This window comes from Monodon monoceros, unplaced genomic scaffold (genome assembly GCF_005190385.1).
Source record: "Monodon monoceros isolate NGI ecotype Baffin Bay Population unplaced genomic scaffold, NGI_Narwhal_1 Super_Scaffold_16, whole genome shotgun sequence".
In the NCBI taxonomy this organism is placed as follows: domain Eukaryota; kingdom Metazoa; phylum Chordata; class Mammalia; order Artiodactyla; family Monodontidae; genus Monodon; species Monodon monoceros.
In genome coordinates this window covers 112042607-112069067 of record NW_021703772.1, presented here as the reverse complement: position 1 = coordinate 112069067, position 26461 = coordinate 112042607, and the positions used below count along the sequence as shown (strand labels likewise).

Here is a 26461-nt window from a genome sequence, read left to right as displayed (position 1 = left end):
CACACACACCATACACACACACCACACACACACACACACACCACACCATACACACATCCCACCATACACACACACACACCATACACATACACACAACCCCCACACCACACACACACAACATACACACACACACACACACCATATACACACACACCACACCACACGCACCACACACACAAATACATTCTCCCCGTGAGAAGCATCAGTGTTTCTATTACCTTTATATAGTCTTTTCATTAAATACACGTGAATCAACTGCTGCATTGTTTACACTGATCTTATTTATCCAACTACTACCTTAATTCTTTATAATAATAACTCGATTGTGACAGTTATATAAACATATACCTACCAATCAGCGTTACTGACTCAGAAGTGAATTCCCAGAGCCATAATCTTTAAGCTAATTCCCACATGTCAGTGTTCATGCTGTAAGCCACAAGGAAAAGCAAGGAACACACATAAAAGCTCATGTCCAAATTATTCAGTTCCCTATATTTTTGTGTAATTTGATTCTCTCCTTTCAAATCTTCAAGATGGATGACTGTTCTCTCCAAAGTCAGATATCACACGATATTTATTTCTCCTTTGTATTTCTGGTGCCAGCAGGCTTGGAACCCAGTAAGTGTTCAAAAAACATGGAAAGGAAAATAAAAGGCAGGGAGGGAGGGAGGATCCATGCCCTAAGTGTGAGAGGGGCTAATGTTTCTGACTTCCACTGAAGGCTCTCTGGTTTGCTTTCTAGGTGGTTCCCTCTGTCCGGTGCATCGGGCCTTCCTATGGCCCCTGCAGAGGCCTTGTACCCCCTCATAAATGCCTGGCACCCCCCTTCCCATCCATGGCCTCTGAATCGTGGTCCACCCTCTGCCTTTCTCTCTGTGCCAACCGCACAGCCCTTTCCTTCAGCCATCCAAGCATTCACTGAGCACTGCTGGGTGCCAGGCACTCTTTTAGGCATTTAAGATACAGCAATAAACAAAGCAAAGTCCCGGAGTTCCCAGAGTTTACATGCTAGTCGGGATAGCAAACAAAAAGAAATAAGCAAGTAAAGATAAAGTCATGGCATGAGTACAGAGCAGGCCTTGGGGAGGCAAGTGAAGCACAAGGAGCTGTCTGAGCGCCGGGGACATCAGGCTCAGGTGAAGAGGAGAGCGGCCTCTGCTCCAATCCCCAGACACGGGCTCCTGCACCCCAGGGCCTTGGCATCGCCGTTCCCCGGCCTGGAAAGCCCTTCCTCCAAGTCTTCTTTCAGCTGCTGATTCCCACCCCTGAAACCACCTCTCTGCCGTCTGCCCCCCCTACTAAGTCTCACAAAAGCAAGTGCCTGCTCGTTACAGGTGTTCCCAGCTCCATAAATAAAACTTCAAAGCCTGCGTCAGTCTATGTGTTACAGCACCACCCCCAGGAGCCTCCACCCCCGATACTCCATCACCCTGCGATCCCCGGGTGCCACCCCAGCTGTCACCCTGCTATGTTTACCAGTCGCCCAACTAGACTGCAAGCCCCTAAGGCAGACACCAGGCCCCAGAGCTCTTTTATCTTCCCAGATCCCAGGCACGGTGCTTCAGAAAACTACAGAAAACCCTAAAGACTCCGCCAAAAACACCTGCTAGAATTAATTTAAAAAGTCAGTAAAGTTGCAGGATACAAATCAATATAGAAAAATCACTTGTGTTTCTATACACCAACAACAAACCATCAGAAAGTGAAATTAAGAAAACAATCCCACTGGGGACTTCGCTGGTGGCACAGTGGTTAAGAATCCGCCTGCCAATGCGGGGAACACCGGTTTGATCCCTGGTCTGGGAGGATCCCACATGCCGCAGAGCAGCTGGGCCCGTGAGCCACAACTACTGAGCCTGCGTTCTGGAGCCCACGAGCCACAACTACTGAGCCCGCGAGCCACAATTGCTGAAGCCCGCTAGCCTTTGCGCCCGTGCTCCGCAACAAGAGAAGCCACCGCAATGAGACGCCCACACACTGCAATGAAGAGTAGCCCCCGCTCGCCGCAACTAGAGAAAGCCCGCGCACAGCAGTGAAGACCCGACACAGCCAAAAATAAAATAAAAATTAAAAACAAAACCCCAAAAAACAATCCCATTTACAATAGCAACACAAAGAATAAAATACCTAGGAATAAATTTTTTCCAGTTTTATTGAGAAATAATTGACATACATTTCTGTATAAGTTTAAGGTACACAGCATGATGGTTTGATTTACATATTTGTGAAACGATGACCACAACAGGTTTAATTAATGTTTATTATCTCAAATAGATACAATAAAAAGAAAAGAAAAATTTCTTCTTGTGATGAGGCATAAATTTAACCAAGGAAGTGAAAGACCTGTACACTATAAGACACTGATGAAAGAAATTGAAGAAGACACAAATAAATGGAAAGATATTCCATGTTCATGGATTGGAAGAATTAATATTGTTAAAATGTCCATGCTATCCAAAGAGATATACAAATTCAATGCAACCTTATCAGACCTCTAACGGTACTTTTCATAGAAATAGAACAAACAATTCTAAAATTTGTATGGAATCACAAAAGACTCAGAGTAGCTAAAACAATCTTGGGATAGAACGGAGCTAAAGCATCATGCTTTGTGATTTCAAATCCTATCACAAAGCTATAGTAATCAAAATAGAATGATATTGACATAAAAATAGATAAATAGATTCATGGAAAAGAATAGAGAGCCCAGGAATAAACCCACGCATACGTGGTCAATTAACTGGCAACAAAGGATCCCAGAACATACACAGGGGAAAGGACAGTCTCTTCAATAAATAGTGTTGGGAAAACTTAACAGCTACATGTAAGAGAACAAAACTGAACCACTATCTTATACCACATACAAAAGCGAATGTGGGAAGCAGATTACTTAGGAGTTTGGGATTGACATGTACACACTACTATATATAAAACAGACAACCAACAAGGACCTACTGTATAGCACAGGGAACTCTACTCAATAGTTTGTAATAACCTATAAGGGAAAATAATCTAAAAAAGAATATATATATGAATGTATAACTGAATCACTTTGCTGTACACCCTACCCTAACACAACATTGTAAATCAACTATATTTCAATAAAAATTTAAAACATTAAAAAACATGATTTCAAAGTGGATTAAAGACTTGAATGTAAGACTTGACCATAAGACTCCTAGAACAAAACACAGAAAAAAGCTCCCTGACACTGGTCTTGGCAATGATTTTGGGGATTTGACACCAAAAGCAAAAGCAACAAAAGCAAAAATAAACAAGTGAGACTACATCGAATTCAAAAGCTTCTGCACAGTAAAGGAAACCATCAACAAAATGAAAAGGCAACCTATGGAATGGAAGGAAATATTTGCAAACTACATATCCAGTAAGGCATTAATACCCCAGATATACAAGGATCTCATATAACTCAGTAGCAGAAAAACCCAAATAACCCAATTTTTTTCCATGAGCAAAGGACCTGAATAAACATTTTTCCAAAGAAGATATACAAATGGCCAACAGGTACGTGTTCAACAACACTAATCATTAGGGAAATGCAAATAAAAAACATAATGAGATATCACCTCACACCTATTAGAATGGCTATTATCGAAAAGAAGAGATAACAAATCCTGGTGAGGGTGTGGAGAAAAGGGAGCCCTGTGCACTGTTGGAAATACGAGCTGGCACATCCACTACAGAGAACAGTATGGAGGTTCCTCAAAACGTTAAAAAAAAATAGCACTACCATATGGTCCAGCAATCCTACATCTGGGTATATATGCAAAGGAAATGAAATCATTATTTTGAAGAGACAGCTGTACTCCTATGTTCATTGCACCATTATTCACAATATCCAAGGTATGGAAACAATCTGTGTCCATCAACAGTTGAATGGAAAAGAAGATGTGGTACATATATACAATGGAATATTATTCAGCCTTAAAAAAGAAGGAAACCCCGCTATTTACGACAATATGTACGAACCTGGAGGGCATTATGCTGAGTAAAATAAGCCAGACAGAGACGAAGACTGCATGGTATCGCTTATATGCATACCTAAAAGAAAAAAGCCCAATTCTTAGAAACAGAGAGTAGAAAAGTGATTTCCAGGGGCTGAGGGGTGAGGGAAAAAGGAGAGGTTGGTAAAAGGGTGTAGACTTCCAACTGCAGGATGAATAAGGTCTGAGGGCCTAATGTAAAACATGGTGACTATAGTTGGTAACATCGTACTGTATAATTGAAATTTGCTAAGAGTAGAGTAGAACTTAAATGTTTCACCAAAAAAAAAAAAAAAAAGTAACTATGTGATGTGATGGATATATTAATTAATTAACTCAGTGAAGGAATCCTTTCACAATGTGTACATATGTCAAATCATCACATTGTACACTTTAAAAAGATAACAATTTTATGTGTCAACTATACCTCAAAAAATAAGAAAAAAATACAAAATAAAAACAAAACGATTTTAGTATTCACAGCAGATCACAGTGGGCAGATATTTAAATCTGAAACCTAAACGTCAAGAGACAGAAACTGGGAAGCAGAAATCAGTTCAGGTGGAGATTTCACTCTCAGAGGTCCTGAGCATCTTTGGGATCTATATCCTTTGGGGCGTGCAAAGACAGATGGTCTACGCCACCTGTGAGACAAATTCCTTAGACCCTTCACTAAGATTCTGAAGGCTTGGAAAGAAATAATATTCCCATTTTATTTGAACATGAATTAAAGATGACTACAAAACCAAGGATGTACCAAGAGTCAAAACTAGAATTAGAATGGATTAACTTCTGATTTCAAGTTTTGACTCTGGGAGAAATTTACCTGGGCATTATTATAAATTATCTGCATGACACAAATTATCCCAAACTGTTTTTACTCCCAAATTTCCGGTTCCAATTCACATTATGTCAGACATGTAAAGTCTGTTACTCTTACACATTTGAAAATAACATATTCAAATGTGCCTTATTCTTTTCCATAACTTGAGAGCTACTTTGCAAATCATCTTCGATCTGAGAACTCTGGCAACTTGAGAATTAATTCTCCTTACCTGATGTTGGCTCAACAGTAAAGGCTTGATGAGACTGAACCAAAGCAACATGAAACTCGAAATCTACAGGACAACTGCATTGCAAAGGAATCACATAGCTTTTGCTGCGAAAAGAAAAGAAAAATGGAAAATATTATTTTTCTTTATAACTAGATCTTTTGGTATCAAGGAAAAGAAACTCAGGTTATGTAATAAACAATCACAACCATGAGGACAGCCAACACTCATACAGTAATTCCCGGGTGACGGCTAGCTGATAGTAAACTAGGCTAATCCTGTCAGGTGGTAAGATGATTTCTCCACTGACAGAAGAGGAAACCAAGGCGCAGCGCAGGTTTCTGTCCTGTCCAAGGGGACACAGCTGGTTTGCGGCAGAACCAGGATTCAGTGCAGGTCCACTGTCCCGACAACAGCTCTGTCGGCCACCTGTCGAGTCGGACAGCTTTAACCTACGGGTGCTCAGTCACAGGGAAAGGGCGTCTCTGCCACACAACGGGCCCCGAGGGAACCCTGGGGACGCTGCAGAAGCAGGCGTCATGGACAGCCTGGGAAGCCGTGGCCCCTGCAGAGCCTGGAACTGGCCCGTGTTGAAGAAACCACACGGTGGCTTTCGTTGGCCGAAATATGCTAGAGGCTATTCGGTTAGAAGCTGCAAACCAGCAGAGGAGCTGGAGAGAAATGCTCTCACGGGAACAAGGCCACCCGCTCTCCTTAGAGAGCCCTGCGCTTCCCCTGACGGCCCCTCCTTCTACGGGGCGCGCCGGCGGCCCAAGTGTGCGGGACGCGTTTGCAGGAGAACAGAGCCCTCCAGGCGTTCGGTGGCATCCCGAGCGCGGCTGGGGCAGGTCACCCCGGCCCGTCCGGCAGCTTCTCCCTCTCCGGGTCTGCGTGCTCCCTTCCGCACGCCCAAAGCGCCCGCACGCGACCGCTCTGCCCCTCGCGCCCGGCTCCGACTCCGGGAGAGCGAGATCGATCGCAGGGGGTTTGGGCAGCTCTCGTGCTGCCGCCGAGCTGGCTGTGGGCTTTCACATCGGGGCCCACTCCCTCAGCGGCCAGCGCCCGTCTGCCTGGGAGCTCCAAGCTTCTTTGAAGGCACAGCCGGGTCGACTGGCTTCCCCTGCACAGCCTCAGCCAAGCCCCCGAGTCCCGCACAGAGGAGCCCAACGAGGATTTGTTGGAGCAAAGCGAAATCACCCTTTGTGAGTAGGACTTTGGGGGATACAGTATAGTGCAAACATGGTTTGAAAAACGATGCCAAGAGCATTTTTATTTGGCTTTAAACTCCTTATCTTTTAAACATTTCTGAAATATTCCAAATATAAAGAAAAATATTGAGAAGAATAAATAAAGATCCCTTTATCCACTACCAACCTCTATCAAATCTTCTGCTTTGGGTAAATCAATGTCATATTCGTAAAGAAAGAAAACACTGCGGAACAGCTGAAGCTCCCTGTCCCCCTGTCCCGGGGCCTCTGATCCTTCCTGCCTTCCCGGGGGTGACCTCACCTGGATGCACCATCAATCCCACAGATTTTTATACTATCACCACATACGTATGTACCCATAAAATGTATAATATTTACTATTTGTTTTCAACAATATGGTTCTAAAACGTGCTGGTTTTGCCCAGCACTATGCTTTTGAGGTTGACCCATGAAGTTCTGTTGGTTCGTTTTCACCAGTGACGAGTAGTCCATTGCATGACGACATCATCCTTGTTTCTCTACTCTCGTGCTGAAAGCGTTTAGGTTGTTTGCACCGTTTCGCTACTGCAATGTGGTGGGGACAGTCCTTGGGTGGGACTCCTTATGCATCTGGACCAGAGCTGCTCTAGCTATAACCAAGAAACGGAATTACTGGTTAGCAGTAAAGTGAAAATATCAGCTTTACTACATACGGCCGAAACACCCTCCAAAGCACTTGGACCAATTTATCCTTCCACAAGCAGCATCTGATTACCAGCACAGCATTCTCAGACATTTTAACTTCTTCCAACCTGATGGGGGTGAAATGGTATCTCATTTTATTTTCATTTTCATTTCTTTGAGGTTGAGCTTCTGCTCATGGGTACCCATTTGGGTTCCCTCTCCTATGAACTGCCTGTGCATATTCTTTGCCCATTTTTCTATTGGGTTGTTGTTCTGTTCTCTTATTAATTTGGAAATTCTAGATATTCATTTTGTCAATTACATCCATTGATATAAATTCTAGATAAGGGTCATTATACAGAGTAATCACTTCAGCCAACAGTGAGATGAATACTTCATAGTTTTGTTTGTTTGTTTGTTTTGTTTTGTCTTACCAAACTCATAGATTCTGTCCTAAATCAGGCTCTACTAGAAGTATCAGTTCATCCATCTTAACACTCTGAGATGCTTTCTAATTCTGAAATACAGGGTACATAAAAGTCGTTACATTTTCAAGGCAATTCAACCTAACAGACACTCAGGCCCCACTGAGCATCAGGTCCTTTACAGCACTGGGTAGATAAAACTAACATTACAAATTACACATGCCTCTCAAGATGTAAGCAGCTTTGGGTAATGGTCAACGTGAAGCATGAAACTGCCCAAACCTGGTCCCTGAAGATCAGGCCAGTGACCCCCAGGCCACCTGGGGTACGTGGCCCTCCAGTTGGTACCCCCAGGGGTCTGCTCAGAGCTGCCCCAGCAGCTGCTCAGGGTTCTCCTGCTAGAAGCTGAACGTTTGCATTTTCCTGAACTCAAACAAACAAACAAAAACTGCTAGGGCTTTTTATGTATGCCTAATCTGTAGCTAATTTCAGAGCTCTGATAATTCCCAAAGAAAAAGTGTCAGAGTATGTGTTTAATGATGATTACATGAAGCCAAGGTCCTGATGCATTAACCAGTTGGAAAAATAAACAGTTCCTTAAGGGCGCAAAATTCCAAGGGCCTGATTCAGAAAGAGACACAGCAGTGCAAGGAATGCAAATTCAGTGGAAGCACTGACCTTTGCTTTCATTGCTGCTGTTCACATTACGGATGTCAAATTAGTGTGGCTGGCTTCACTTCATCATAAATCAAGGACAGTCTAGATTAATTTGGGTCAAGAGCAATTTTGGCAAATATGAAGTTTAGTATTTTTAGAAGTTTTCCATATGTCAAGAAACAGAATACCGCTAAATTCTGGGGGAACTTAAAAATTATCAACTAAATCCCCACTGCTAAATAAAATTAAAACTGATCTGCAGTGAAGAAACGTGAATAAATATACATATCTTATGCCTATTAATCTTCAGATGCAAATAGGAGCCTGAATTAAGAGTTCTTCCATAACTTATAGAAAGCAGTCAATTAAAATAGTAAAGCAGATAGAAGTTAGTCCTTTTGGAGGTAATGACAACTTTTATCCCTGATACTTTATGTGGTTTTTTTTTTGGCCGCACTGCGAGGCATGCGGAACTTCTCCAACCAGGGATCGAACCTGCGCCCCCTGCAGTGGAAGTGCAGAGTCTTAACCATTGGACCACCAGGGAAGTCCCCTGCTACTTTAGTATTTAAACATTTAACCAAACATGCTAAGGCTATGTATAAAAATATATTAAGTATTTTAAAAGAATTATTCCCTATTTTTAGTAAAATCCAACCCACACCTTTTAAATACTAGACTTATATATTATGATCATGTACAAACTCTGTGCCTATTAGAAGAAAAGAGTATAAATTTGCCTCACAGAAAGTAAATATTATAAAATAACATAAACTCAAGTTTCTTTCTTGTCCCTTCTCTAAATAAATGCAAGTAGAGGGCCAGACACCACAGTAATTTCTAGTAAATTATATAACATTTGTTTTTACTTTACTCTGATCTTATTTTATCATTTACCCTAAAATCTAACATTGTGTTTGTCTCAGGAGTAATCAAGGTTTTTCTGAGAGAATGAATCATCTTGTGAACTTCTTGTATATAACATAAAACCAAATTTCCTCCCTAGTTAAAAAGTCTCAATGTTTAGAGAGTGGAATGAGTGAACCATCTTGCCATCAATAGCGCTGGACTCCCTTTTGGAGAATTATGGTAATAACTGATAATGTAAGTGAGCAGGACACCATGGGGCCTTCCCGGAACAGACACCCCCCCACTCACGTCCTCTACCTGCTTCTTTGCTGTAGAAAACCTGTAGCCTCCTAGACCTTCCCTGAGTTCCAAAGAGTAAATTTAATAAGAGAAGTGAGAAAATGCAGAAAGGAAGGAAAACCGTCAAGCAAGACAAAACAATAATAGTTTAGCCATTATACAATCTCAAGGATCTTTAGTTCCTCCTCAAGGGCTGTAGAGAATATTCTAAGCCATGTCCTTTGAGCTGTTTTGCAGATACTGAAACCCCCGCCAGGTGGGAGAGGTTAACTGCACACTGCCCACAAGCACATAGACCCCAGACCCACTGGAACTGGAAGGTTGATGACGCTGACTCAAAATCACCTCACCACCAGCCAAGCAGAATGCCCACGAGCTGATCACACACCCCACAACCCCCCTCCCTCACTCTGTCTTTAAAAAAACTTTCCCTGAAAGCTTCCAAGGAGTTTGGCCCTTTTAAGCACTAGCTGCCTGGACTCCTTGCTTGGCACCTGCAATAAATGCTGCACTTTCCTTCACCATGACCTGGTGTCTGTAGATTGGCTTTGCTGCACATGGGTGAGCAGATCCAAGCTTGGTTCGATAACAATAAGCATGACAAATGCTAACTATTACAAGATGCTGGATTCAGACAGCACAATAAATTAATCATTAGCTATTACACATGTACAAAACTTTGAGAGAAACACCATCAAGAAAAAGGGAAGCCTTCCCACAGAGACATATGTATAATTTAAACTACAACGTAGACTATAACATGTCAATTTAGCAGGACTTCTCCTTTGTCAACTACTCACTGATACAGGAACCACTTATAGATCAGAAGATGTGGACAGCAATGATGTTTGTGTGACATCCATTCCCTACCAAATGTACAGAAGACTCATGGGAAAATCAAATCTGAGCAAGCTTTGGAACTACATATTATGGCAGTTTAAAAACACATCTATTGGGACTTCCCTGGTGGTCCAGCGTTTAAGAGTCTGTGCTCTCCAACCTGCCAAGACTGAATCAGGAAGAAATAGAAAATATGAACAGACCAATCACAAGCACTGAAATTGAAACTGTGATTAAAAATCTTCCAACAAACAAAAGCCCAGGACCAGATGGCTTCACAGGTGAATTCTATCAAACATTTAGAGAAGAGCTAACACCTATCCTTCTCAAACTCTTCCAAAATATAGCAGAGGGAGGAACACTCCCAAATTCCTTCTACGAGGCCACCATCACCTTGATACCAAAACCAGACAAGGATGTCACAAAGAAAGAAAACTACAGGCCAATATCACTGATGAACATAGATGCAAAAATCCTCAACAAAATACTAGCAAACAGAATCCAACAGCACATTAAAAGGATCATACACCATGATCAAGTGGGGTTTATTCCAGGAATGCAAGGATTCTTCAATATACGTAAATCAATCAACGTGATACACCATATTAACAAATTGAAGGAGAAAAACCATATGATCATCTCAGTAGATGCAGAGAAAGCTTTTGACAAAATTCAACACCCATTTATGATAAAAACTCTCCAGAAAGTAGGCATAGAGGGAACTTTCCTCAACATAATAAAGGCCATATATGACAAGCCCACAGCAAACATCATCCTCAATGGTGAAAAACTGAAAGCATTTCCACTAAGATCAGGAACAAGACAAGGTTGCCCACTCTCACCACTCTTATTCAACATAGTTTTGGAAGTTTTAGCCACAGCAATCAGAGAAGAAAAGGAAATAAAAGGAATCCAAATCGGAAAAGAAGAAGTAAAGCTGTCACTGTTTGCAGATGACATGATACTATACATAGAGAATCCTAAAGATGCTACCAGAAAACTACTAGAGCTAATCAATGAATTTGGTAAAGTAGCAGGATACAAAGTTAATGCACAGAAATCTCTGGCATTCCTATATACTAATGATGAAAAATCTGAAAGTGAAATCAAGAAAACCCTCCCATTTACCATTGCAACAAAAAGAATAAAATATCTAGGAATAAACCTACCTAAGGAGACGAAAGACCTGTATGCAGAAAATTATAAGACACTGATGAAAGAAATTAAAGATGATACAAATAGATGGAGAGATATACCATGTTCTTGGATGGGAAGAATCAACATTGTGAAAATGACTCTACTACCCAAAGCAATCTACAGATTCAACGCAATCCCTATCAAACTACCACTGGCATTTTTCACAGAACTAGAACAAAAAATTTCGCAATTTGTATGGAAACACAAAAGACCCCGAATAGCCAAAGCAATCTTGAGAACGAGAAAAGGAGCTGGAGGAATCAGGCTCCCTGACTTCAGACTATACTACAAAGCTACAGTAATCAAGACAGTATGGTACTGGCACAAAAACAGAAAGATAGATCAATGGAACAGTATAGAAAGCCCAGAGATAAACCCACGCACATATGGACACCTTATCTTTGATAAAGGTGGCAGGAATGTACAGTGGAGAAAGGACAGCCTCTTCAATAAATGGTGCTGGGAAAACTGGACAGGTACATGTAAAAGTATGAGATTAGGTCACTCCCTAACACCATACACAAAAATAAGCTCAAAATGGATTAAAGACCTAAATGTAAGGCCAGAAACTATCAAACTCTTAGAGGAAAACATAGGCAGAACACTCTATGACATAAATCACAGCAAGATCCTTTCTGACCCACCTCCTAGAGTAATGGAAATAAAAACAAAAATAAACAAATGGGACCTAATGAAACTTCAAAGCTTTTGCACAGCAAAGGAAACCATAATCAAGACCAAAAGACAACCCTCAGAATGGGAGAAAATATTTGCAAATGAAGCAAATGACAAAGGATTCATCTCCAAAATTTACAAGCAGCTCATGCAGCTCAATAACAAAAAAACAAACAACCCAATCCAAAAATGGGCAGAAGACCTAAATAGACATTTCTCCAAAGAAGATATACAGACTGCCAACAAACACATGAAAGAATGCTCAACATCATTAATCATTAGAGAAATGCAAATCAAAACTACAATGAGATATCATCTCACACCAGTCAGAATGGCCATCATCAAAAAATCTAGAAACAATAAATGCTGGAGAGGGTGTGGAGAAAAGGGGACACTCTTGCACTGCTGGTGGGAATGTGAATTGGTTCAGCCACTATGGAGAACAGTATGGAGGTTCCTTAAAAAACTACAAATAGAATTACCATATGACCCAGCAATCCCACTACTGGGCATATACCCTGAGAAAACCAAAATTCAAAAAGAGTCATGTACCAAAATGTTCATTGCAGCTCTATTTACAATAGCCCGGAGATGGAAACAACCTAAGCGCCCATCATCGGATGAATGGATAAAGAAGATGTGGCACATATATACAATGGAATATTACTCAGCCTTAAAAAGAAATGAAATTGAGCTATTTGTAATGAGATGGATAGACCTAGAGTCTGTCATACAGAGTGAAGTAAGTCAGAAAGAAAAAGACAAATACCGTATGCTAACACATATATATGGAATTTAAGGGGGAAAAAAAATGTCATGAAGAACCTAGGGGTAAGACAGGAATAAAGACGCAGACCTACTGGAGAACGGACTTGAGGATATGGGGAGGGGGAAGGGTGAGCTTTGACAGGGCGAGAGAGAGTCATGGACATATAAACACTAACAAACGTAGTAAGGTAGATAGCTAGGGGGAAGCAGCCGCAAGGCACAGGGATATTAGCTCGGTGCTTTGTGACAGCCTGGAGGGGTGGGATAGGGAGAGTGGGAGGGAGGGAGACGCAAGAGGGAAGACATATGGGAACATATGTATATGTATAACTGATTCACTTTGTTATAAAGCAGAAACTAACACACCATTGTAAAGCAATTATACCCCAATAAAGATGTTTAAAAAAAAAAAAAAAAAAAAGAGTCTGTGCTCTCAATGCAGGGGACCCGGGTTCAATCCCTGGTCAGGGAACTAGATCCTGCATGCCACAACTAAGAGCCCACACGTGGCAACTAAGACCCAGCACAGCCAAATAAATAAATAAATAAATATTAAAAAACAAACAAACAAAACAAAAAAGTCTATGAACTCTTCAACATTTCTTCTATTGAGAGGTTTCCTTCGCTGGAATCTGGGCTCTCTGGCCACTCAGCTACTAGAATGCAGTGGAATGATGCCATACTGCTTTCTAAAGGCCACGCCTGGGAAACTGCTATCTCTCACTCCTCCTGGATACTCACCTCGTTGCCATGCCCTCAGGAAGCCCAAGCAGCCTGTGGAGAGGCCCATGTGGAGAGAACTGAGGCTCCCGCCCTCCACCCAGCTGAGCCCAGAAAATGGCCAGCGTGTGAGTGGACCATCTCAGGAAGTGGATGTCTGAGCCCCCAGCTAACTCTGCAAGAAGCAAAGCAGCCTTCTACATCAGGCCATATTCAAATAGTAGATCCAGGAGCAAAACAAACAACTGCTGTTACTCTAAGCCACTACTTGTAGGGTGTTTTGTTACACAGCAGTAAGGAAAAAACGGACCCAAACAGCATTCTCTCTTTCTCATCTCATTTCTCCTTTAGTGAATGATTACCTTACCCCATTTCTGGTTGGAATAATAATTTGGCAATTTTTAAAGTCTTTTTTCTCTTTTTGGTAGTAGCCCTTCATACGTCCCAGTCACACTGTGCTTGCCCCTCAGCTAACCCTCTTAACAACCCTGTGAGGTGAGTACTATTACTATGCCCATTTCATGGACAAATAAACTGATCTGTGGGGCCATCCAAGGACACACAGTTAATAAGAGATGAGGTGGAAATTAAAGCCAGGACCCCAGGACCCTTAACTGCGATACTATACCTCTCTCCTCGGTCTCTAATAGCAACCAAGAGCTAAGAACATCTCACTGTTAGCACTGCCGTCTTCTTCCCTATTGACTTTCTCTTTAAAACCGATCCCTCGATTTAAAACTCTATTAAGGATTGGTTCAAGATGAAGGAGTAGGAGGACGTACTCTCACTCCCTCTTGCGAGAGCACCAGAATCACAACTAACTGCTGAATAGTCATTGACAGGAAGACACTGGAACTCACCTAAAAAGATACCCCACATCCAAAGACAAAGGAGAAGCCACAATGGGATGATAGAAGGGGTGCAATCACAATAAAATCAAATCCCATTACTGCTGGGTGGGTGACTCACAGACTGGAGAACACTTATACCACAGAAGTCCACCCACTGGAGTGAAGGTTCTGAGCCCCACGTCAGGCTTCCCAACCTGGGGGTCCGGCAACGGGAGGAGGAATTCCTAGAGAATCAGACTTTGAAGGCTAGCGGGATCTGATTGCAGGACTTCGACAGGACTGGGGGAAACAGAGACTCCACTCTTGGAGGGCACACACAAAGTAGTGTGTGGATCGGGACCCAGGGGAAGGAGCAGTGACACCAGGGGAGACTGAACCAGACCTACCTGCTAGTGTTGGAGGGTCTCCTGCAGAGGTGGGGAGTGGCTGTGGCTCGCTGTGGGGACAAGGACACTGGCAGCAGAAGTTCTGGAAAGTATTCCTTGGCGTGAGCCCTCCCAGAGTCCACCATTAGCCCCACCAAAGAGCCCAGGTAGGCTCCAGTGTTGGGTCCCCTCAGGCCAAACAACCAACAGGGAGGGAACCCAGCCCCACCCATCAGCAGACAAGTGGATTAAAGTTTTACTGAGCTCTGCCCACCAGAGCAACAGCCAGCTCTACCCACCACCAGTCCCTCCCATCAAGAAACTTGCACAAGCCTCTTAGATAGCTTCGTCCACTAGAGGGCAGACAGCAGAAGCAAGAAGAACTACAATCCTGCAGCCTGTGGAACAAAAACCACATTCACAGAAAGACAGACAAGATGAAAAGGCAGATGTACCAGATGAAGGAACAAGATAAAAACCCCAGAAAAACAACTAAATGAAGTGGAGATAGGCAACCTTGCACCAGATGAAGGAACAAGATAAAACCTCAGAAAACAACTAAATGAAGTGGAAATAGGCAACCTTCCAGAAAAAGAATGAAGAATAATGATAGTGAAGATGATCCAGGACTCTGGAAAAAGAATGGAGGCAAAGATCGAGAAGATGCAAGAAATGTATAACAAAGACCTAGAAGAATTAAAGAACAAACAAACAGAGATGAACAATACAATAACTGAAATGAAAACTACACTAGAAGGAATCAATAGCAGAATAACTGAGGCAGAAGAAAGGATAAGTGACCTGGAAGACAGAATGGTGGAATTCACTGTTGCAGAACAGAATAAAGAACAAAGAATGAAAAGAAATGAAGACAGCCTAAGAGACCTCTGGGACAACATTAAATGCAACAACATTCACATTATAGGGGTCCCAGAAGGAGAAGAAAGAGAGAAAGGACCTCAGAAAATATTTGAAGAGATTATAGTCAAAAACTTCCCTAACATGGGAAAGGAAATAGCCACCAAAGTTCAGGAAGCTCAGAGAGTCCCATACAGGATAAACCCAAGGAGAAACACAACAAGACACATAGTAATCAAACTGGAAAAAATTAAAGACAAAGAAAAATTATTGAAAGCAGCAAGGGAAAAAAGACAAATAACCAAATAACATACAAGGGAACTCCCATAAGGTTAACAGCTGATTTCTCAGCAGAAACTCTACAAGTCAGAAGGGAGTGGCATGACATATTTAAAGTGATGAAAGGGAAGAACATACAATCAAGATTACTCTACCTGGCAAGGATCTCATTCAGATTCTATGGAGAAATAAAAAGCTTTACAGACAAGCAAAAGCTAAGAGAACTCAGCACCACCAAACCAGCTCTACAACAAATGCTAAAGGAACTTCTCTAAGTGGGAAACACAAGAGAAGAAAAGGACCTACAAAAACAAACCCAAAACAATCAAGAAAATGGTAATAGAAACATACATATCAATAATTACCTTAAACGTGAATGTATTAAATGCTCCAACCAAAAGACACAGGCTCGCTAAATGGATACAAAAAAAGACCCATATATATGCTGTCTACAAGGGACCCACTTCAGACCTAGGGACACACACAGACTGAAAGTGAGGGGATGGAAAAAGATATTCCATGCAAATGGAAATCAAAAGAAAGCTGGAGTAGCAATACTCGTATTAGATAAAATAGACTTCAAAATGAATAATGTTGCCAGAGACAAGGAAGGGCACTACATAATGATCAAGGGATCGATCCAAAAAGAAGATACAACAATTGTAAATATATATGCACCCAACATAGAAGCACCTTAATACATAAGGCAACTGCTAATAGCTATAAAAGAGGAAATCAACAGTAACACAATAATAGTGGGGACTTTAATACCTCACTTACACCAATGGACAGATCATCCAAACAGAAAATTAAGAAGGAAACACAAGCTTTAAATGACACAATAGACCAGATAGATTTAATTGATATTTATAGGACATTCCATCCAAAAACCACAGATTACACTTTCTTCTCAAGTGCGCATGAAACACTCACCAGGATAGATCACATCTTGGGGAACAGATCAAGCCTCAGTAAATTTAAGAAAACTGAAATTATATCAAGCAACTTTTCCGACCACAACGCTATGAGATTAGAAATCAATTACAGGGAACAAAACATAAAAAAACACAAACACATGAGGCTAAACAATACATTACTAAATGACCAAGAGATCACTGAAGAAATCAAAGAGGAAATGAAAAAATACCTAGAGACAAATGACAATGAAAACACGACGATCCGAAACCTATGGGATGTAGCGAAAGCAGTTCTAAGAGAGAAGTTTATAGCAATACAATCCTACCTCAAGAAAGAACAAACATCTCAAATAAACAACCTAACCTTACACCTAAAGGAACTAGAGAAGGAAGAACAAACAAAACCCAAAGTTAGTAGAAGGAAAGAAGTCATAAAGATCAGAGCAGAAATAAATGAAATAGAAACAAAGAAAACAATAGCAAAGATCAAAAAAACTAAGAGCTGGTTCTTTAAGAAGATAAACAAAATTGATAAACCATTAGCCAGACTCTTCAAGAAAAAGAGGGAGAGGACTCAAATCAATGAAACTAGAAATGAAAAAGGAGTTACAATAGACACTGCATAAATACAAAACATCGTAAGAGACTACTACAAGCAATGCAATGCCAATAAAATGGACACCTGGAAGAAATGGACAAATTCTTAGAAAGGTATAACTTTCTGAGACTGAGCCAGGAAGAAATAGAAAATATGTACAGACCAATCACAAGTAACAAAATCGAAACTGTGACTAAAAATCTTCCAACAAACAAAAGTCCAGGACCAGATGGCTTCACAGGTGAATTCTATCAAACATTTAGAGAACAGATAACACCCACCCTTCTCAAAGTCTTCCAAAAAATTGCAGAGGAAGGAACACTCCCAAACTCATTCTATGAGGCCACCATCACACTGATCCCAAAACCAGACAAAGATACTACAAAAAAAAAAAAATTACAAACCAATATCACTGATGAATATAGATGCAAAAATCCTCAACAAAATACTAGCAAACAGAATCCAACAGCCCATCAAAAGGATCATACACTATGATCAAGTGGGATTTATCCCAGGGATGCAAGGATTCTTCAACATACACAAATCAATCAATGTGATACACCGTATTAGCAAATTGAAGAGGAAAAACCATATGATCATCTCAATAGATGCAGAAAAGTTTTTGGCAAAATTCAACACCCATTTATGATAAAAACTCTCCAGAAAGTGGGCATAGAGGAAACCTACCTCAACATAATAAAGGCCATATACAACAAACCCACAGCAAACATCATTCTCAATGTTGAAAAACTGAAAGCATTTCCTCTAAGATCAGGAATAAGACAAGGATGTCCACTCTCACCACTCTTATTCAACATAGTTTTGGAAGTCCTAGCCACAGCAATCAGAGAAGAAAAAGAAATAAAGGAATACAAATTGGAAAAGAAGAAGTAAAACTATCAGTGTTTGCAGATGACATGATACTATACATACAGAATTCTAAAATTGCCATCAGAAAACTACTAGAGCTAATCAATGAATTTGGTAAAGTTGCAGGATACAAAATTAATGCACAGAAATCTCTTGCATTCCTATACACTAATGATGAAAAATCTGAAAGAGAAATTAAGGAAACACTCCCATTTACCATCGCAACAAAAAGAATAAAATACCTAGGAATAAACCTACCTATGGAGACAAAAGACCTGTATGCAGAAAACTATAAGACACTGATGAAAGAAATTAAAGATGATACCAACAGATGGAGAGATATAGCATGTTCTTGGATTGGAAGAATCAATATTGTGAAAATGACTATACTACCCAAAGCAATCTACAGATTCAATACAATCCCTATCAAATTACCAATGGCATTTTTTTACAGAACTAGAAGAAAAAAATCTTAAAATTTGTTTGGAGACACAACAGACCCCGAAGAGCCAAAGCGGTCTTGAGGGAAAAACATGGAGCTGGAGGAATCAGGCTCCCTGACTTCAGACTATACTACAAAGCAACAGTAATCAAGACAATATGGTACTGGCACAAAAACAGAAATATAGATCAATGGAACAGGATAGAAAGCCCAGAGATAAACCCACACCCTATGGTCAACTAATCTATGACAAAGGAGGCAAGGATATACAACGGAGAAAAGACAGTCTCTTCAATAAGTGATGCTGGGAAAACCGGACAGCTACATATAAAAGAAAGAAATTAGAACACTCCCTAACACCATACACAAAAATAAACTCAAAATGGATTAGAGACCTAAATGTAAGACCGGACACTATAAAACTCTTAGAGGAAAACATAGGAAGAACACTCTTTGACATAAATCACAGCAAGATCTTTTTTGATCCACCTCCTAGAGTAATGGAAATAAAAACAAAAATAACAAATAGGACCTAATGAAACAAAAGCTTTTTCAAAGCAAAGGAAACTACAAACAAGATGAAAAGACAACCCTCAGAATGGGAGAAAATATTTGCAAACGAATCAATGGACAAAGGATTAATCTCCAAAATATATAAACAGCTGTTGCAGCTCAATATTAAAAAAACAAACAACCCAATCGAAAAATGGGCAGAAGATCTAAATAGACATTTCTTCCAAGAAGACATACAGATGGCCAAGAAGCACATGAAAAGCTGCCCAACATCACTAATTATTAGAGACACGCAATCAAAACTACAGTGAGGTATCACCTTACACCAGTTAGAATGGGCACCATCAGAAAATCTACAAACAATAAATGCTAGAGAGGGTGTGAAGAAAAGGGAACCCTCTTGCACTGTTGGTAGAAATGTAAATTGATTCAGCCACTATGGAGAACAGTATAGAGCTTCCTTAAAAAACTAAAAATAGAATTACCATATGACCCAGCAATCCCACTACTGGGCATATACCCAGAGAAAACCATAATTCAAAAAGACACATGCACCCCAATGTTCACTGCAGTACTGTTTAAATAGCCAGGTCATGGAAGCAACCTAAATGCCCATCGACAGAAGAATGGATAAAGAAGATGTGGTACATATATACAATGGAATATTACTCAGCCATAAAAAGGAACAAAATTGAGTCATTTGTAGAGATGTGGATGGATCTAGAGACTGTCATACAGAGTGAAGTAAGTCAGAAAGAGAAAAACAAATATCGTATATTAATTCATATATGTGGAATCTAGAAAAATGGTACAGATGAACCAGTTTGCAGGGCAGAAATTCAGATACAGATGTACAGAACAAACGTATGGACACCAAGGGGGGAAAGTGGCAGGGGGAGGGGTGGTGGTGTGATGAATTGGGAGATTGGGATTGGCATATATATACTAATATGTAAAAAATGGATAACTAATAAGAATACGCTGTATAAAAATATAAATAGAATAAAATTCAAAACAAACAAAAAACCCTGATCCCTCTGTGCTTTATTTCTTGAGCTTTTTGAAAGACGTGTCCTTTAATTAGCCCATCAGCAACAAAGGCTTATAAAGTCCCAAGACCTTTTCTCAGATGTTACCCACCTCCCCTCAAGTCCTGGCATGCATGTAGAGAGAAAGGGGCCTGGCCAGTTATTTTCCTTTAAGCTTGAGATGTACATTGCTGTATTCAGAATATGACCAACAAAAACAGAAAGAAATCAGACATAATGATTAGTTGCCAGATAAGCCAGACCCCCAAACCCCCAAACGAATGGGCCACAATTTGAAAAGATACAAAGAGTGGAGAGTAAATTATGTTTCAAATTTCAAAGTATGCTCTTTTATCTCAGATGATTTATGTTCTTGTGAACTTTCATAGGCTGCTTATCTTGTTTTCAAAGACATAATTAACTTCACTGGGATTGGGGCCTGAAACCAGAAGCACAGTGGACCCATGATCCTAATGATATAGTCAAATAAAGACAAGCACAAATTCACATAAAGAAACGTTCAGGGAACAGGCGTCTAATTATTCTTTTTCCCTTATAGAATTAAACGCCACACTCATTTTAGACTAGGCTTAGACCAGTGTTAGAGGCAAAGACCGATAAAGAATCTAAGTGTCAGGGAGGTTGGATGTTTTTTCTCTTGCTGGCCTGGCCTTCAAGCTCCTTTCTTGCCCTTACTTCAATTCCTTCCCCAACCCTACTTAGTTCTTCCTAGTGGTAAAACCTCACCCTCTCCCACACGCCAGTAGTTTAGGAAAAGGTGGAGTTCTGCTGAAATCACTAGGGAAGAGTGGGAATTAAATGAGGTCCCTTCCCCTTTGCATACTTGGTAAAGGAAGTTACGGTATTTCTCTGGGGGGTGGAAGGTAACTGAATTCTGGAAAAGTTAGAGGTGACCAGATGACATGTCGTCTGCAGAGACAGTATGTACCCTATTCATACTGGTTAAACACCTTTTAAAAAAATGTGGTAAAATGTACATAACATAAAATTTACCATTTCACTCATTTTCTAAGGTACACTTTAGTGGAATTAGGTGCATTCACACTGTTATACAACCATCACCAAAAAGGCCTTGAAAAGGCTTGAAAAGCCTCCTGCAGATCGATTTCCTTTTTAGTTGAGAAAAATATAGCACTTATTGGGAGAAGATAAGAGGATACACTAAGAACTACTGACGGTCTTTTCCTCTTTTAGGAGACAAGGGAGAAGCAAGCCCACACTGAAGGTATTAAAAACACACTCGGCTGGGGCTTCCCTGGTGGCGCAATGGTTGAGAGTCCGCCTGCCGATGCGGGGGACGCGGGTTCGTGCCCTAGTCCGGGAGGATCCCGCATGCTGCGGAGCGGCTGGGCCCGTGAGCCACGGCCGCTGAGCCTGCACGTCTGGAGCCTGTGCTCCGCGGCGGGAGAGGCCACAACTGTGAGAGGCCCGCGTACCGCAAAAAAACAAAAAACAAAAAAAAAACACACACACACACCAGGCTGGAGATGAATGACCTGTCCTGCCGGCTGGGCGCCCGGCTACAGCTCCAAGTCCCTGCCGCTCACCCACCAGCAATTATAAGGACAAAAAATCACTCGGCAGTGGAATAATAAATGAATTTTTAAAGCAAAGCAGCGTATTTTCAAATACTTTTGGTTCTGAAATTGCAGTCTCTAAGAATTTTGAGTGAGAAGACCCAACGCAGCCAAAAATAATAAATAAATAAATAAATAAATCAAAGGGAGAAAAGCAGTATCCAGTATTACAATTTTCAAGCTAGGCTCTAATAAGGTCAGTATTACTTTCCCAAATTTCAGTTTTTCAGCCTTTTGATGGCTTTCTCCAGGAGTCAAAAGTCTGGGATTCAACATTTTGTGAGAAAAACTTGAAAAAAAACCCCTAATTTTTGGGGTCACTTTTAGGGTCGTATAGCCATCACGAAGCAGAGCCTGGATTGGAATCTAGACACTGCACTGCCTCGTCTCCTTTTTAGTTTCTTTATTGAGGGTCCTCACAGGCCAGGCAGGTAACAGTGAGAGGAGAGGGCTACGTGTGAGGTAACAGGGAGTGGTGGGGACTGTGGCAGCCTGGCAAAGGTACTGCCCTCTGACGGGGCAGCTTCCAGTTCGTCCCTGAGGAACTGATTGTGGTCATGCAGGAATGTGTGCCTAGTACTGCTGGATCTTCCTCTTTTTTTTTTCTTTTAACGAAGAGTGGAAATCTAAATTTTCATGTGCAATCTTCTGATTTCTAAATGTTGGCAACTAACTGAAATTTTTAAAATTTATTTTATTGGAGTCTAGTTGATTTACAATGTTGTTAACTTCTGCTGTAAGCAAAGTGACTCAGTTATACATATGTATACATTCTTTTGCATACTCTTTTCCATGATGGTTTATCCCAGGAGATTGGATATAGTTCCCTGTGCCCTACAGTAGGACCTTATTGTTTACCCATTGGATATAGTTCCCTGTGCCCTACAGTAGGACCTTATTGTTTACCCATTCTATACATAATAGTTTGCATCTGCTAATCCCAAACTCCCAGTCCACCCCCCCCCACCTTTCCCCTTTGGCAACCACAAGCCTGAAATGTTTACAAAAAATAAATCATGTGGGCCCCAACCATGTGGACCAAATGAAGCAGGTCAGCAGTTTAATGAGATCAGAGCCACAAATTCAGAACGGATGGATGGGTGGCAGGCTGAGGGATAAACTGTCTGCACCAGACTAGACAGGAGGATTGGTGGGACGCTCCCCACTCTCCCCAACAATCTAAAAATTCCTCAGAGAACCATCCTGGGCTTTACTCCCCACAGGGAGCTACAAAGGGAAAGACTGAGGTTGAGGGGATGAGATGGGCGAAGGAGCCAGAGGTACAGCTGCCAGCAGCCAGATGCCCACCTCATAAGACACAGTGACAGGTTGGCGGTGCTGCTGGAGGGCGTGCTGGTCCTCTGGGTGGGGGGGGGTGGGGATGACAGTGGGTGAGGTTGGGCGCAGAAGCTGCCGAGCAGCTGGGACAAGCACAGAGACGCAGCACCTGCAGGTGTGTCGTTCCTGGTCCCGCAGCCGGGCCTCACCAGCAGCCCCTGAAGAAGTGACAGAGCAGAGCGGGGGTATTCGTGTGTGCGTGGGACTGGGGGCTGCGGGCCTGAGGCAGAGAAACAGCAGGAGCCGGACTGCAATGCAGCCTCGAGGGTGAGGGCTGATGGGCTCCCAGGCGAGTGGCACGCTTGGGACCTTGGGACCACAGTGAGACTGGAGGTCACAGACGAGGCATCGCCGCTTCTTATGCACCCAGCAGTGGCTGCAGCCAACCCGCCCTTGTGGGAGGAGTGTTTTCTCACAGATAATATTTAGCATCTGCCCTTCAAACCAGATGTGTGTCTGCTCTGTGTTATATAACTTCTGGTTGCTGTAGTCAAAATGCCTAGTCCAACGTTTTTTTCCTCCAATTAATCACATCCTGGGACCTAATGTATAAATCCAGTATTGCATGTCTTGTGCATAACTGTTCTAAAGAATCTTATTTTATGTACTGTATGTATCAGAATAGTGTACATTGCCATGTAATGTAAAAAAGAAAAATCTACATAAATAACGCAGCAACTACCCAAGTGTTATACCAGCTAAAACAATAAATAACCTTTGAACAGTGCATGGTCACATTCAAACGCCCCTCTGCCCCAGGGAGGGAAGGCAGCCCAGAGATGGACCGTCACGTAGTCACCCCACACTCTCCATCATGACACCGTCCACCGGAAGACCGTCCCCTCTGCCAGGCAGCAGCTCACATCCGCTCAACCTCGCACAAATCCACACCATCACTCCAGAGAAGGACAATTCCAGAGCCCGATGAAGCCGGACGGAGGGTGGACAGGCGAGTGTGTGAATCGAGGGCCTGTCCGCCTGCTGTGGATTTGTGGTGATGCTGCGTGCCCTCCCCTTGGCCAGCTGGTGGACCCATCGCCCGGCTCTGGGAGGGCTGGCACTGAGGACTCTCCCCTTGACCTTCTCCAGAGAAGTGCCCTTGGCTGAGGGGCTGGGCACCCCCATCCCTGTCCTGCACTCCTTTATGGGTTATGCCTTAGTAAGTCAGGTGCAATGAATCCTTGTTTCTGCTTCTAAGGAACCTAAGGCCCCACTACTACATTTAAATACTTGCAATCAGTGCCTGCTTTTGAGGTGTCCCAGGCCCCTCTCCACAGCAGTGCTAAGTACATGATGTGTTTATTTAATAGAGTTGTTATACTATATATAGAAATTGCTACAGTATCAAGTAGAACATAAGATTATACTTCAAAGCCCCCTTCTGAAACTCACTGATAACTGAGGTAGGTAAAGAGTATGAAAAAATCCAAATTTTGGGCTTCCCTGGTGGCGCAGTGGTTGAGAGTCTGCCTGCCGATGCAGGGGACACAAGTTCGTGCCCCGGTCCGGGAAGATCCCACATGCCGCGGAGCGGCTGGGCCCGTGAGCCATGGCCGCTGAGCCTGTGCGTCCAGAGCCTGTGCTCCGCAACGGGAGAGGCCACAACAGTGAGAGGCCCGCGTACCGAAAAAAAAAAAAAAAAATCCAAATTTTAAAATAAACAATATGTCAGCAATATTTATAATTAATTAAAAACACTGTTTCAGATGTAGACAACAAACGTATGGGCACCAAGGGGGGAAAGTGGGCAGGGGGTGGGGGTGGAACGAATTGGGAGATTGGGATGGACATATATACACTAACACGTATAAAATAGATAACTAATAAGAACCCGCTGTATAATAAATAAATAAGTAAATAAATAAGTAAATAAATAAAAACACGGTTTCAATTCACAATCTCTTCTATTCAATGCCTGGCTTTCACATAGCTTTCAGATACAATCCATTAGCTCAAAGACACCAGTGAAATTATTATACTTCTGATGATCGTTGTAGTATTTTTACCTCTTATAAGCAAATTTTAAAGAAAGGTACAAAACAGTTTTACCATAGTCACATAAGCCCACACAAATATGACGTGAATGTAAGCTTTGAAAAGTCAAACTCTTAAAAGTCTGACAATCACATGCAATATAATATGCCCCAAATTTCAAAGAGAAGCGGTTTCTTTTTAAAAAATATTTATTTGGCTGCACTGGTCTTAGCTGCGGCACGTGGACTCAGCTGCGGCATGCTCGCGGGATCTAGTTCCCTGACCAGGGATCAAACCTGGGCCCCTCATTGGGAGCACCGAGCCTTAGCCGCTGGACCACCAGGGAAGTCCCCAGAGTGCAGTTTCTACAAGGTACACACGACCGTGCATTTCTCTGCTTCCCTTGTTCAGTGGTGGCCTCAGTGAAATCCACCTTTGCCAGCAAAGCCTCTGAGGCCCTTCTCGCTCAGCCCTTTCCCTGCCACAGCGCTGATAACCCAGGTCCAGGCTCACGAACGCCCCAGAGCAGTCCACAGGTGCCATTCCATCCACACCTCTGCCTGTGCCCAAGCCTCCACACTGCCTGAAACACCCTTCTTCCCTCCTGCTCCCTTCCACTGCCTGATGTCTAGTCGCGCTTCAAAAGCTCAGGGCAGGTGCACTCTCCTCTAGGAAGTCTTGTCTGAGCTCCGCCGTCCCACCTGCCCCCAACTCACTTCACACTGAGCTGGGTTACGTGTCCTTCCTCAGAACACACTGAATTAGAAATTAGAATCGTCCAGTTAACAAACAGCTCAAACAACTCAACAACAAAAAAGCAAACATCCTAATCGAAAAATGGGCAGAAGACCCAAATAGACATTTCTCCAAAGAAGACATACAGGGCTTCCCTGGGGGCACAGTGGTTAAGAATCTGCCTGCCAATGCAGAGGACATGAGTTCGAGCCCTGGTCTGGGAAGATCCCACATGCTGCAGAGCAACTAAGCCCGTGCGCCACAACTACTGAGCCCACGTGCCACAACTACCAAAGCCCGCGCACCTAGAGCCCATGCTCCGCAACAAGAGAAGCCACCGCAATGAGAAGTCCATGCACGGCAATGATGAGTAGCCCCCACTTGCTGCAACTAGAGAAAGCCCGCGTGCAGCAACGAAGACCCAAAGCAGCCAAAAATAAATAAATAAATTTATTTAAAAAAAAAAAAAAGAAGACATACAGATGGCCAGGAGGCATGTGAAAAGATGGTCATCATCACTACTTATTAAAGAAATGCAGATCAAAACTACAACGAGGTACCACCTCACACAGGTCAGAATGGCCATCATCAAAAAGTCTACAAACAATAAATTCTGGAGAGGGTGTGGAGAAACAGGAAACCCCCTACACTGTTGCTGGGAATGTAAATTGGTGCAGCCACTATGGAGAACAGTATGGGGGCTCCTTAAAAAACTAAAAATAGAGCTGCCATATGCT

The 26461-nt window shown here is 42.2% G+C and overlaps 1 protein-coding gene across 1 annotated transcript in view; it reads right to left on the bottom strand.

Annotated features, from left to right (window-relative positions):
• Positions 1 to 26461, bottom strand: part of CFAP221 (cilia and flagella associated protein 221) — an 86534-nt gene that overhangs the window by 40192 nt on the left and 19881 nt on the right. Inside the window, exons 7-8 of the mRNA XM_029224619.1 lie at positions 5060 to 5163; positions 4004 to 4062 (exon numbers count right to left, since the gene is read on the bottom strand). Of these exons, the coding sequence (XP_029080452.1) occupies positions 4004 to 4062; positions 5060 to 5163 (163 nt within the window). The remainder of the gene's footprint in view (positions 1 to 4003; positions 4063 to 5059; positions 5164 to 26461) is intronic.